The sequence below is a fragment of the Mesoplodon bidens genome (assembly GCF_964165515.1).
Source record: "Mesoplodon bidens genome assembly, chromosome: 3".
Lineage (NCBI taxonomy): Eukaryota > Metazoa > Chordata > Mammalia > Artiodactyla > Ziphiidae > Mesoplodon > Mesoplodon bidens.
This window is the reverse complement of record NC_138178.1, coordinates 23,928,570-23,941,933: the sequence shown is the minus strand read 5'-3', so window position 1 is coordinate 23,941,933 and position 13,364 is coordinate 23,928,570. Positions and strand designations below refer to the sequence as shown.

Below are 13,364 nucleotides of genomic sequence, written 5' to 3'. Positions count from 1 at the left end.
ACCTGAAACCAACACAACATTGTAAATCTACTATATGCCAAATAAAAATTTAAAAGTGAAAAAAAAAATAATAAATAAAAATTCTAAAAAAGGGGGTTGACATGTTCGTCTGCTTTCATTCCAGTGTCTGGCTATAGTTCCCAAAACTCTTGTGTGGCCCTGACACAGTATTTTCTTACCCATCAGTTTCCACTGCTCCTGATTTGGAGACCCTGGGACACCACAGAGCAGTGGGGTAGAATGCGAAGATTAGGATTTTTTTTTCTCACTCCCCAAACTCAAGTTCTTTCACTTTCTAGGCAGAACTCACCGGAGTCCGCATGATCAGAGACCAGCCTCAGGATGTGCCCGGGCTGTCCATCGATGTTGAAACAGACCGTGAGGTTGCTCAAGGGGAAATCCACAACAAAATGGGGGTCTCCATCCGCTGCCAGAACAGGATGAGAACGGAAGAGAAAAAGAAAGAAAAGACACTTATTGGGCACCTTCTCTGTGTAAGCACTCTTTTTCTATTTTCTCATGAGTTATCGACTTAACCCTGTCAACAACGGATCCTCCGTGTCTACGTGAGGAAGGTGACCGGGAGGTGAAGTGATGCGCCAGTTACGCAGTCAGTTCGTGGAAAGTAAATATTTGAATGCAGGTCCCCTAAATTCAAATATGACGCTCCTGTCACCACACTGCAGCCAAACGTAGACAACTGAACTTTAGAGGGAAGCGGTGCATCACCCTACACTCCCCATGACTACAGAGCTCACATTCTTCAATTCCCTGTGTGGCTTCCGCTAATCACTTTCTTTCCCCTTTGCCCTCCCCAGTGAAGAGATGTGGATGAGAACTGCCTGTCCTGTGACCAGAGTGCCCTGGCCCTTGAGTCATTCACAGCGCCAGATGGACACAGCCCTTGCATGAGTAGGAATGACCAAGCCCAGTTTAGGGCTGGTGAGAAGTAAAGGACACAGAGTCAATGGGAGGTCAGGTGGTGCAGCCAGCGATGACCGTGGCAATCCCTCCTCTGGGTCCTACTGCCTTTACTGCTCTCAAATTTGTGTCCGCGGGTAAGACCACAAAGTTTATCTGGCCCCTGTTCCTTACCCATTCTCTTCATGTTTGCCTCTGCTAAAGATTGTCTGTTGTCTTGCCTCTTACTGTACAGACAAAATATTTCCCAAGAGTCTACGTCAATTCTCTTTTCTCGCGAGACTGGAGGGTTAGTTTCTCTCTAATTTGTACACCAAACACAATGTGTTCCTGAATTCCTCTCTACTTTACGTATACATGTATGTATACGCATTTGTATATGGTGGGGGGGTATGCGCCAGGAGTTCAGTGTTTTCAAGCTACAAGCCAATTAGTGTTCTTGGTGGAACTGCTGAAACACCCTCTCTGTCCCCAGCGTGACTCAGAAGGGCCTTTGGAAGAATCTGGTTCAACTCACTGTAAAGTGCCTCAAGCACCCAGTGAATGGCAACTTAATAAAGAAATACAAGGTACTGGTCTTTTGTAGATGAAAAAAATAACACCCATTCAAGATAAAAGTCCATGTTTTTGGCACTCTGTGGGTACAAATATAACTATGTGACAGTTCTCTGAGAGTTTCTTGTGCTCATACCATATTATTTCTACTCAAATCTTCCAAATCCCTTTATAAGGAAAGATGCTGCCTGCTCCAAAAAAGAGAGGAGAGGTCTGGAAGTCATTACTCCATGCTGCATCCAAGAGGAAAGTTTTCCTGCATTCCATAAAGCATGTGTGTTCAAAGGAAGGACACGCTACCCATTGGAGACCACGTGTTTCCCCTCCCCAGAGCTAATCTCCAGGTTGTCCTGGGCTATGTGAACCTGCACGCCCAGCACATCGGCAGCAAGGCAATAAGAAAGACTTACAAAGGCAGATGTGTACATTTGAAGAATAAAACCCAGCCCTTGTGTCCTTATTCCGTCTGGATTTTTATTATAATCCCAGGATGATGGCCAAGGGAAATTTTAGGGTATTGTTATCTGTTCTTCCCTTCTAAAGCCAAGGATCATGAAAATAATAAAATAATAATGTTTAAAAAACCTTGCATTGTCACAGATATTTGTAACACCAGAAGCTAGGAGCAAGCATACTTCAGATCTCTAAAAACAAACGTCTTTCCAGCCCAATCATGACGCATGTGTAGCTCTGTCCATCCACCCTTCTATCAGGGCTCCTGCCAGGCTCCTCAGGACTGTGTTACCCATGGGGTTTATGTGATGGTTTAATGACGATCCTGGTTTTGAGAACTGCCCCACGCTGCCGGTTTGCACTAAATAAATATGGGTCCTCACATGTCGTCCAATGAGCTGATGTTCTAACTGGCTTCGGGAAATTCCTGGTCATCCTAAACATTTCAACTCTCAAATCACACACCAGCACATTCTTTCCTTTACCTGAGGTTTTGGAGACTTTAATCCTTGGGTTGTATGGTTTCTTGAGAGCAGGTCCTGGAGAGGAGAAGGAAGAGATCCACCACCGTTATTCATTAAAGAGGAGGAAGTGAGAGGTACAGAGGTCTGAGAGGAGTCAAGTACAGCTCTCAGATACGTTTGTGACAATTTAAACACATCTCTTTTAAAGGAGGCTCTTGGCCTCGCAACACAAAGTGAAGGTGTAAACAACGAGGCGTAACTATTTTATTCCTTTATAAATTAGATAATATTCTTCTTGTCTGTGATTTCTGTGTATATAATAGGAGAAAATATTCTATCATTCTTAAGGTATAGTTATGGGGGGAGGGGGAAAGCAAAGTTGTTCAATGGGGACAGAGTTTCAGGTTTGCAAGATGAAAAGGTTCTGGAGATCTGTTTCACAACGATGGGAATAGACTTGACACTACTGAACTACACACTTAAAAATGGTTACAATATAGAGAACAGACTGGTGGTTGCCAGCAGGGAGGGGTTGGGGGAGGGATGGAGCGGGAGGTTGAGGTTAGCAGATGTAAGCTTGTATATAGAGAATGGATAAACAACAAAGCCCTACTGTATAGCACAGAGAACTATATTCAGTATTCTCTGATAAACCATAATGGGAAAGAATATTACAAAAAAGAATATAACTGAATCACTTTTCTGTACAGCAGAAATTAATGCAACACTGTAAAGCAAGTATAGTTCAGTTAAAAAAAAGAATGGAAAAAACGGTTATGATGGTAAATGTTACGTTATGTGTTTTCTTGCAAAATAGCAATTTAAAACAACCAAAAACATACAAGAATGTAAAAGAAAAAGATAATGTGATAATCCAGGTCTATAGCCATGTGTGCAAGTACAATTCACAAAGCAGCAGGTGAAAATAAACACTCAATTAAAGAATATCCTAAAAGTAAATTACTTTCTGTCAATAAAATAAAATTAATATCTTATTTCAAATAAGATTATGCTCCTCTTAACTGATTTTTGCCCCCCAGAAAATGAAGATCACAGTATCTCAATGTTTTTTTTTTTTTTTTTTGCGGTATGCGGGCCTCTCACTGTTGTGGCCTCTCCCGTTGCGGAGCACAGGTTCCAGACGCGCAGGCTCAGCGGCCAAGGCTCACGGGCCCAGCCGCTCCGTGGCATGTGGGATCTTCCCGGACCGGGGGTACGAACCCGTGTCCCCTGCAGCGGCAGGTGGACTCCCAACCACTGCACCACCAGGGAAGCCCTGAATGTTTTTTAAGCGCCCCCTTCTCCAGCTGGTCCCTGGTCAGCCAGACACAGACAGAATCAGGCCGGCCACGAAGGAGGAACGACATCTCAGTCTGAATGGCTGCTTTGAGGAGGCTTAGATTGTCACAGACACTCAAACAAATCGTAAAATTAAAACTAAAACATCATCTTCAGGGAAATCCTATGTCTAACAAGCCTTCTGAGCAATCAGTCAGTTATTCCCTCATCTGTGTTCTCGGCCCTCTGAGTCTCGTGTCATTTGAGTTTGCTCTCTCCTGAAGCTGTTGAGATTTGAGTTGCTGACACTGAATCAAGATGTTACTCAAAAAGCCATCTTCCCGGGATGTGGCGTGGATCTTGTAGCGTGACGTAACAACATCATGCAACTTACTTTTCATCCTTTTCATCAGAACAAATATTGTACTAGTTTTGCCAAGACAAGTTCCACTCTTTCTAAAAAGGCAACATATCACTTTTTCACCCCTACATCAGGTCTGAACTTTTCAATAAATTTCTAGTTCTACACTCCTCATGGGAAAGGGTATCTCACATGTGTAGAACACTTATTATATACCAAGGCCTCTACACATTTAATCCTTGCAACAACCTTTCAGGGAAGATACTACTATCTACATTTTACAGGTGAGGGAATGGAAGCTCAGAGACGTTCAGAAACCTGCCCCAAGCCACACAGCTGGCTAGGAGGAGCCGTGAGCTGAAACTCTGTCTGGATCCTAACCGTGTGCTCTCCCTACCATGCCCAGGTGATTCTCAGAGTTGAGGATATGAGGATCAACTGAGGCCCAGGGTTAATGTCAGTCCCCTCACCTTAGGACGTGTGCACCTGACAGGAAGTTAAGAAAAATGTCACACATAAAAAAGTGCTGTTTTCCATAAACAGATATTACGGAGAATATAACCCTCTGCTTTGGTTGAATTACTTTTCCTGTCCTTTTCCCATTCTTGGTGCTACTAATTTCCCCTGACAAATGGCACTGAGACAGATAATAAGAATTTTGTGTTTAAACTCTGGATTCTCTTGAGAATCCAGAACTTAGTTCCTCCTATATAATAATATCTATAATAAAATAAAATTTTATTTAATTCTAAACAAAATCATTAAAATTAAAAAAATAAAACTTTAATTTAGAAAATTATAAGTAAAATTAATAAAATATATAATAAAATTTCATTTCATTTTCTCTATAAAATATTTTGTTTTCTCAGGAAAATAATATCAAGCATATGCATAAAATGACATGACTGAAGTACTTAAAATATAGAAAGGCATTTAAAAATGAGTATTTGTTTACTTGTCTGTTCATCCCTGTGCCTCCAAGAATGCCTGGTTCACGGGAGGCACTCAATATTGATGACTTATCGATAGACTGACTTTACTTTCTCGAATTTCTCTATAGAGATCCATGGTTTATGACAACACAAACACAAGCTAAGCCACTCTCTGAAGGCTAGGAGCTGCGGGTAGAGAACACTGTTTATAAGAATTATAATACGAGAAAGTAAAACAGACGACCTTGGCCTGAAAAGGAGCCAGAAGGGCCATCCCGAGAGTGCCCTTACCTGGCTGCAGGTGGGCGCCCCTCAGGCTCTGCATCACCGTTTCGGGCCCTGTGGCCGCCGACGTGCCATAGGCGTCCTCCGGGGTCTCTGTCCGCGGTGCTGACTTGAGCGTCATGGATGTGAACGGAGCGAGGAAGCGATGGTTCACGGCCAGAGCCTGTACCTCCTGCCTGAGCTGCTCCCTCTCGGGCTCCTCATCACTCTGCAGCCAGGAACTCAGCAGCTCCTTCAGGGTCAGGTAGCTCCAGAGACGCTCCAGGTGGTTGGGGTCCTCCTGGCCACCCGCCTTGGGCCTGGGGCTCCCCGGGACGTCATTCCCCATCCTCCGGGGTTCCACAGGCACATCCTTCTTGAGTATGACGAACTTCTTACTGTTGCTGGCCGTGACCTCCACGTGCAAGCGGTCCATCTCCCTGTCCACCAGCTTCCCTGCGATGATGATCTCCGAGCCATTGAAGTAGTTGGGGAACAGGGTCCTGGTGGCATGCTCTACCAAGCCGGGTGGATAATCCACGCGGATGTCTGAGAGAAGCGGGGTCCTGATCTCATCGTAGAACCTGTAGAGGAGGAACAGAGAGGGAGAATCGGGGCCTGCACTAGCTGCAGGCAGGTCACGTCCTCGAGGAAATCACAGGCTGTCTGGCGGAGGGGGCAGATCTGATCTTAGAAGCGACCAAGTCCAAAATTCCACCCAGCAGAACATCTCAGACAGGAGGCCGTGCAGCCGTAGCTTGAACACCACTGATGACGGAGAACTCACTATCTCACAAGCTCCCTCGCCGTTTGCCAGACTTAAATTCTGGTTTCCTCTTCACCCCAGAACATAACACAGTCAGCGACCACTTTCAACTGGCCATTATGCGTCAACATAAAAACACGATCACTGTAACTAGCAGGCAAGGTGGAGCTGACGCTACCTATCCCACCTCCCTCTCAGGGTGGAATTAGAGTAAACACAGGCATAACTTGTTTTATTGCACTTCAAAGACCTAGCATTTTTTCGCAAAATGAAGGTTTGTGGCAATCCGGCATTGTCAGATGATAGTTAGCCTTTTTTAGCAATAAAGTATTTTTCAATTAAGGTATGTACATGACACTAGTGCATGCTTAATAGACTAGTGTGATGTAAACATAACTTTTATGTGCACTGTTATAGCAATCCACCTGTGGGACTCGCTTTATTGCAATATTTGCTTTATCACTGTGGTCTGGAACTGACCTGCAGTATCTCTGAGGTGCGTCTTGAGATGAGGAAGTGCTCTGAAGTGTCAGGAAGACAGTTATAACCGTAAGAGCTAACGGAGCACCTAACCTGTGAAAGCCATCCTGCCAATACTTCACGTAGGTTTTCTCCTTAAATTCTATCATCTGACCAGAATCCTCATTTCACAGCTGGGGAGACCGAGGCAGTCTTAAAGCCTCAAGTCACAAGTCAGGACCAGAACGTGAACCCAGATCCACCCAGTTTCAAGATCCATGGAGATGTCTCCCATGAAAGGAGTGATGATCAGACTCGGGGTCCGGCCTCATGTCCGAGCCTCCCAGTGAGCCTGCCCCCCGTCCCGAGGACACAGACAAGACCCACGGACCCGATGAGCTGGGCGCGGGCGTCGTGGTCCTCATGGACGCGCCGTGTGAGCCCACAGTTCTCCAGGGACAGCTTCTCCAGCAGCCTGAAGTCCACGTCGGCCCCGATGCCCACGGTGAAGATGCAGACCCGGCCCCGGGCGGCCTCCCTGGTGTTGTTGAGGATCTTCAGGGTGTGGGTCTCCCCGGCGGTGGGCTTCCCGTCTGTCAGGAAGATGACCAGGGACACGCTGCGGTCCTCGATGTCGTTGTGGGCCACGAAGTCGTTGAGAAGCCTGATGCCCGTCTGCAGGGCCCCGTTAATATCCGTGCCTGCGGGACATAGAACAGGACACCTGAGGAGCCTTGCCACCACCTCCTTTACCTGGACACACCTTCTCGGGCCCCTCACGGGCACCCGCAGCAGTGACGCATGGGGAAAGCACCTGCCTGCATTCACGGGGTGACTCCATGTCACAAAGACTGCTAGAAACTTGGCAAATGACTAGGAACAGCAGAGAAATCTATAACCTTGTCCTGAAGGTGTCTGATGGCACCTCAGCTTAGGCGTCTCCACTCCCTTAGCGTGCATGGTTTCTACCTCCTTTTTGGAGAATCGCTTTGGAAAGGGAAGGAGGGTGCTGGGTGCAGGAATTCAGAGAGAGCAAGCGTCCCAGAGGGAAGGGGACGGCACAGAATGAGGAGGTGGGGATGTGGAGACCATCGCGGTGACCTCACTTGTGTCCTGGGGCTGGAGGATGCTGACTAAAGCACTCACCCTTTTTTTTTTTATTGCTGTCGTTGTCTTTCCTGCTTCCTGCCCCTTCAGGATCACCCCTGCTTGTCAGGACCCCACCAAGCGAAGGCTTTCAAGTTTACACCTCCTACCCCTGCCGTTTCTAATTCAGACACGCTTGTCATTGCAGCTCTGAATAAAGTCAGGGGACAGTGTCTGTGGGAGGTGCTGGACAGGTATTTTGCTTGGTGGGTGGAGAGATGGATGGTTGGTGGAAGTCAAAACTGCCAACTAACGTGAGGCTTCTGGATTAGCTAAGAATTTCATTCAACTCTGCTGCTGCTGGTCTACCATCGCCAAGAAAAACTGAGAGTTCTTACTGCAGCCGTGAATACTTACTTCCTTTTTCTGACTCCATTGGGGTTTTTTTTTTTAATGGCCTATTGACATACCAAAAATTTCATGCATTTTGGTCACTAGGGATTTTTTTCTTTTTTTGCCGAGCTGCATGGGTATGCAGGATCTTAGTTCCCCGACCAGATATCCATCCCATGCCCTCTGCAGAGGAAGTGCGGATTCTTAACCACTGGACCACCAGGGAAGTCCCAAAAATTTCACCCATTTTAAGTACACAATTAATGAATTTTAGTAAATTTATGAAGTTGTGTACCCATCACCACGATCCATTCCCCTGACTGGAGTGATTTTTATCTCCCTGCAAAAGGTACCATATTTGAGTGAACCAGACAATTTTCCCCACTGCTTCACATCCTCCAGAATTTCTGGCTAAAATACATATGACTATGACTGTGCAAACACATTGATAATTCGTTCTAAGATGTACACATGGCCCGAACGTAAGGGAAAGTTACAGCTGAAACAGTATTTAACATTTCTTTGGGTTCACTCACTTGCCTTTCTGAATGCCCAGCCTAGTTTCACGCTGCCCCTGGATATGTGGGCATGAAGCAAAAGGCAGGTGGTTTATTTTCTCTTTAACCTAGAACATAACGATGATGCCAAATCTCTCACTGCATTTTAAAGCCCAGGAGAGCCCAGGCAAAGGACGCACTTAGCTTTTCTTACATGAGACACCAAAGCACAGCACGGCTTGGCATTGTACATCCGTCATCCGTTAAGTTGGGGCATCTCCCGCACACTTAACAACAGGGGGGCTTTCTTCCCAGGGAGCTGCCCCAACCATTCCACCGAGAGCTCCCCCAGGGTCATCAAAGGACCCAAGTGCACCAGCAAGAGGGACCACTTGGGTAAAATGGCCGTATCTGACACCTAGAGAGGACTTCCTATGTGCAGCCACTGTTCTAAGTACTTTAAATATTTTAACGCATCTCATCCTGATAACAAGTCCATTATTATCCTCGCTTTACAGATGAGGAAACTGAAGTATAGGGAGATTAAATGACTCATAGCTGGTAGAGCTGGATGCAAATCCAGACAGTCTGGCTTCAGAATTTATGCTCATCTCCTGAAATGACACTTTTCTGAGAGAAGTAGATTAATTTTCTGTTCACCTGCAGAGGTTGGGACAATGAAGTACCAAGAAAAAATAAAGGAACCAATAAGGTTTCTATGCTTTAGATTCCAAAAGACTCACAACTGTTTTCTAGAGCTTTATCTCCACCTCCCACACACAAAGGATTCTCATAGTAAGCAGTACCATTAAAATAATTTTAATGCATATTCTTTGAGTATGCACTGTAGGTCGGGAGCTATGACAGGAAACAGGGGCTAAACAAAGAGGAAGGAGAGTTTCTTCCCTCAAAGCCTTGGCCATCTTGTCAACTTCCTGCTGTAGATCATCACTATAATATTAAATATAACTGTTCATTTCTCCTATCAACCAGTAAAACAGTAACTAGATCGTGTTGCTGTAGAGACTGGTAGGAAATCCCATTTGTAAGTCGAAATTCCATCCAAACAAGATCAAGTTCCAAATGAAGTTCATTTGGGAAACCAGAAACTCAGATGGAAGAGGATGGACAGAATTGGGTGTTTTCTATGTTTCCAGGTATCCAAAGCAGAATTATCTGAGACACCCAGGAGATGGTGTCTCTACGGGGGCCTTTAAGAAAGGTGTCAAAGGGTCAGGTTCAGGTCCAATAAGCACTCCAATACTGAGCACCTGCCACGCATCCACTGTCCTAGTGATGGATGTAACAGCAGAAGTCAGCTCTGTGTCCAGGGTTGAAGGAACTCACATCCAGCACGGGTGGTAACACACTGTTCTGACTCTCTAACCTTAGAGTCCTTTACGGCCTTTTCCCGCATCTGCGTACTTACCTCATCACGACCCTCCAGCCAAGTGTGCAAAACCTCAGAGTCCTCCCCTTTCCACCCAGAGCACCGCCCAGGCCACCTGGGGTCCAAGGGATCTAACAGCTCAGGAGGGCAGCTTCATCTGCTGCTTCCTAAGGTGCTCATATTCAAACACACAAAACACTGAATCATCCATTTGGCTTTCATTCCCCACCCCAAAAAACAATTTACAAAAAGAGCTGCATTGTCTGGGATCCGTGAGATAAACCAGGAAAGGCTCCAAAACCTATCAGGTATTTCCCCCACCTAACTTACTTGACCATCTTAGTTTGGGGCCTGGAAGAGGAGAAACAAGCTCCTGGGAAAGCTCTCCCCTGTTATCTCCTTTCCTGTGATCAGCGCCAGCTTTCAAATCCTCGTCTCTGGGCAGAAAGTTAGCTACTCACGTATCCCGTCGAGGTGAATGGGCAAAGCAGGATGCACGTTTACCTCCGGTCGGTGACATGTGGTGAATGTAGACTTTGCCGTCTCTGATATTGTTGGGAGTAACTGACACCAAATGGTCCTTCCACACTTTGACCCGGTTGGAAAATCCAATGATATTGAAACGGTCCTGGGGTCGGAGGTCATGCAGAATCGTGAAAAGGGCATCTTTGGTCTAGGCAAACACAAAAGCAAAACCAGTCACGTCTGAGCACATGAGTCCACGTGTCCCCTGGCTTGGAAACTGCACATCGGGGACAATCCCAGGGTTAAAATTAAGTGCCTGCTACGTAAAGGGACTCGGATAAATGTCAAGGAACTTTGTCACCTAGCTAGAAAAAAACCCAGCATTAATATGTTACAATTTTATGTAAGACACGAATGGGTGTTTCATATATGAACCATCATGTCTGCTGGAATCCACAGTGCGTCAAGCCTCTGTATCTTTCACCACTGCTATTCTCTAGACCTGGAATGTTCTTCCTTACTGCCTCATGCCCCTGTTTCATCTGACAAGCCCCTTGTCATTCAAAACCCACTAACATGCTATATTCTCTATTTGCAACATTTTCTAGCTCCTCTAAAGAGAGCGCACATCTTCTCTCCTGTAGGCTAGCACTGTCCTCAACATACTCCCATAGAAAAGTGCGTATTACCCGTCATGACTACAGTCTGCTTCATGCCTCTTTCCCTTCCTCCAGTGTCAGCTCTCTGAAGGCAGGTGCATCTATTTTCTTATCACCCAGAGCAGAGGAGAACTCCTGACACATAGGAGGCGCTAGAGAGAAGTTCAGAGGATGAAAGAATGTATGGACACTTCATGAGTTATAGATGAAGGGTACGAATAATAAATACCACTGGAATTTAAAAGAGAACGAAGCACTGCAGGCTGGAGTGATGTGAGAAGGTGTCACAGAGAAGGGGGAATTGAGGATGAGACGCAAAGGAACTGGGTAACTTGAGAGACGAGGGAGGGCATCCCAAAAAGAAGCAAAGGAGGTCAGAGAGATGGCTGGAGGAAAGCAGAGAGGTGACACAGGTGAGTTCCGGAGATGCTGAGTGAATGAAAGGTGTGCAGGTAAGTCAGACGTGACTTGTGGAAAGAAGAAAGAAACCATCGGAAACTGAGAACAGAAAAGCTCCAGGACTGCAAACGAAGCAACCAACAAAGGATTTATCTCCACAATATACAAACAGCTCATGCAGCTCTATATCAAAAAACAAACAACCCAATCAAAAAAATGGGCAGAAGATCTAAATAGACATTTCTCCAAAGAAGACATACAAATGACCAAAAAGCACATGAAAAGATTCTCAACATCACTAATTATTAGAGAAATGCAAATCAAAACTACAATAAGGTATCACCTCACACCAGTCAGAATGGCTATCGTCAAAAAATCTACAAACAATAAATGCTGGAGAGGGTATGGACAAAAGGGAACCCTCTTACACTGTTGGTGGGAATGTAAATTGGTACAAGCACTATGGAGAACAGTATGGAGGTTCCTTAAAAAACTAAAAATAGAGTTACCATGTGATCCTACAATCCCACTCCCAGGCATATATCTGGAGAAAACCATAATTCGAAAAGATACACACACCCCAATGTTCACTACAGTGAAACTTACAATAACAAAGACATAGAAGCAACCTAAATGTCCATCAACAGAGGAATGGATAAAGAAGGTGCGGTACATATATACAATAGAATATTATTCAGCCATAAAAAAGAATGAAATGATGCCATTTGCAGCAACATGGATGGACCTAGAGACTGTCATACTGAGTGAAGTAAGTCAGACAACTATCATGTGATATTGCTTATATGTGGAATCTAAAAAAAGGGTACAAATGAACTTACCTACAAAACAGAAATAGTTACAGATGTAGAAAACAAACTTATGGTTACCAAGGGGGAAAAGGGGGGGAAGTGATAAATTAGGAGATTAGGATTAACAAGTACACACTACTATGTATAAAATAGATAATAAGGACCTACTGTATAGCACAGGGAACTCCACTCAATACTCTGTAATAACCTAGATGGGAAAAGAATCTGAAAAAGAATAGATATATGTGTATGTATAACTGATTCACTTTGCTGTACACCTAAAACTAACACAACATTGTAAATCAACTATACACCAATAAAAATTTTTTTGAAAAAAGAAAAGCTCCAGGAGCCTGGACAAGAGTTTCCAAAACAATCAACTCGATATTGTGAGCGAGCACTGCCTTCTCTAAACAGCATTATTGCTAGACATTGAAAGAGATGTGGCATATGAGGTATGAGGTAGGGGATGCTCATTACATAATTACCATGTATTGTCATTGCCATGGCCTCTGCCACCTTTCACAGGGGTGAAAAGCACTTCACTGTAAGGGCAGGCGGGCTGGGGTTCACCCTGGATCCATCACTTACTACCTGTGTGGCCCTGACCAATAAGAAATACTATATGGTATCACTTACACATGGAATCTAAAAACAGAACAAAACCCAAACTCATAGAAAAAGCGATCAGACTTGTGGTTACCAGAGGCACCAGGTGGGGGCTGAGGGAATTGGATAAAGGTGGTCAAAAGGTCCAGACTTCCAGTTACGAGATAAATAAGTCCTGGGGATGTAATGTACAACGTGACGACTACAGTTAACACTGCTGTGTGGTCTATTTAAAAGTTGTTATGAGAGAAAATCTGAAGAGTTATCATCACAAGGAAAAAAAAAGCATTTTTGATCTATATGAGATGAGGGGTGTTCACTAAACCTATTGTGGTAATCGTTTCACAATAAGTCAAACCATTATGCTGTACGCCTAAACATACACAGTGCTGAATATGAACTGTATTTCAATACAACTGGGGGGAAAAGATTAAATGACAAAAAATTAATGGCCCCATTCTCTGAGATCCTCTCTCAGCACACACATCTATTCTGCACTTATCATACTGCATTATCGTTTTTTCCTCAAGCCCTTTCCCACCTCAGGACCTCTTCACCTGCTGTCTGGAAAGGACAGGGTGCTGGAATGCTCTTCCCTACAGTC

General features: G+C 44.8%; 1 protein-coding gene across 1 annotated transcript in view; it reads right to left on the bottom strand.

The window, feature by feature from the left end:
* ITIH5 (inter-alpha-trypsin inhibitor heavy chain 5) overlaps nt 1-13,364 on the bottom strand; it is a 75,108-nt gene that overhangs the window by 4,025 nt on the left and 57,719 nt on the right. The window contains exons 8-12 of the mRNA XM_081227246.1: nt 10,324-10,492; nt 6,845-7,154; nt 5,256-5,812; nt 2,415-2,468; nt 311-427 (exon numbers count right to left, since the gene is read on the bottom strand). Of these exons, the coding sequence (XP_081083372.1) occupies nt 311-427; nt 2,415-2,468; nt 5,256-5,812; nt 6,845-7,154; nt 10,324-10,492 (1,207 nt within the window). The remainder of the gene's footprint in view (nt 1-310; nt 428-2,414; nt 2,469-5,255; nt 5,813-6,844; nt 7,155-10,323; nt 10,493-13,364) is intronic.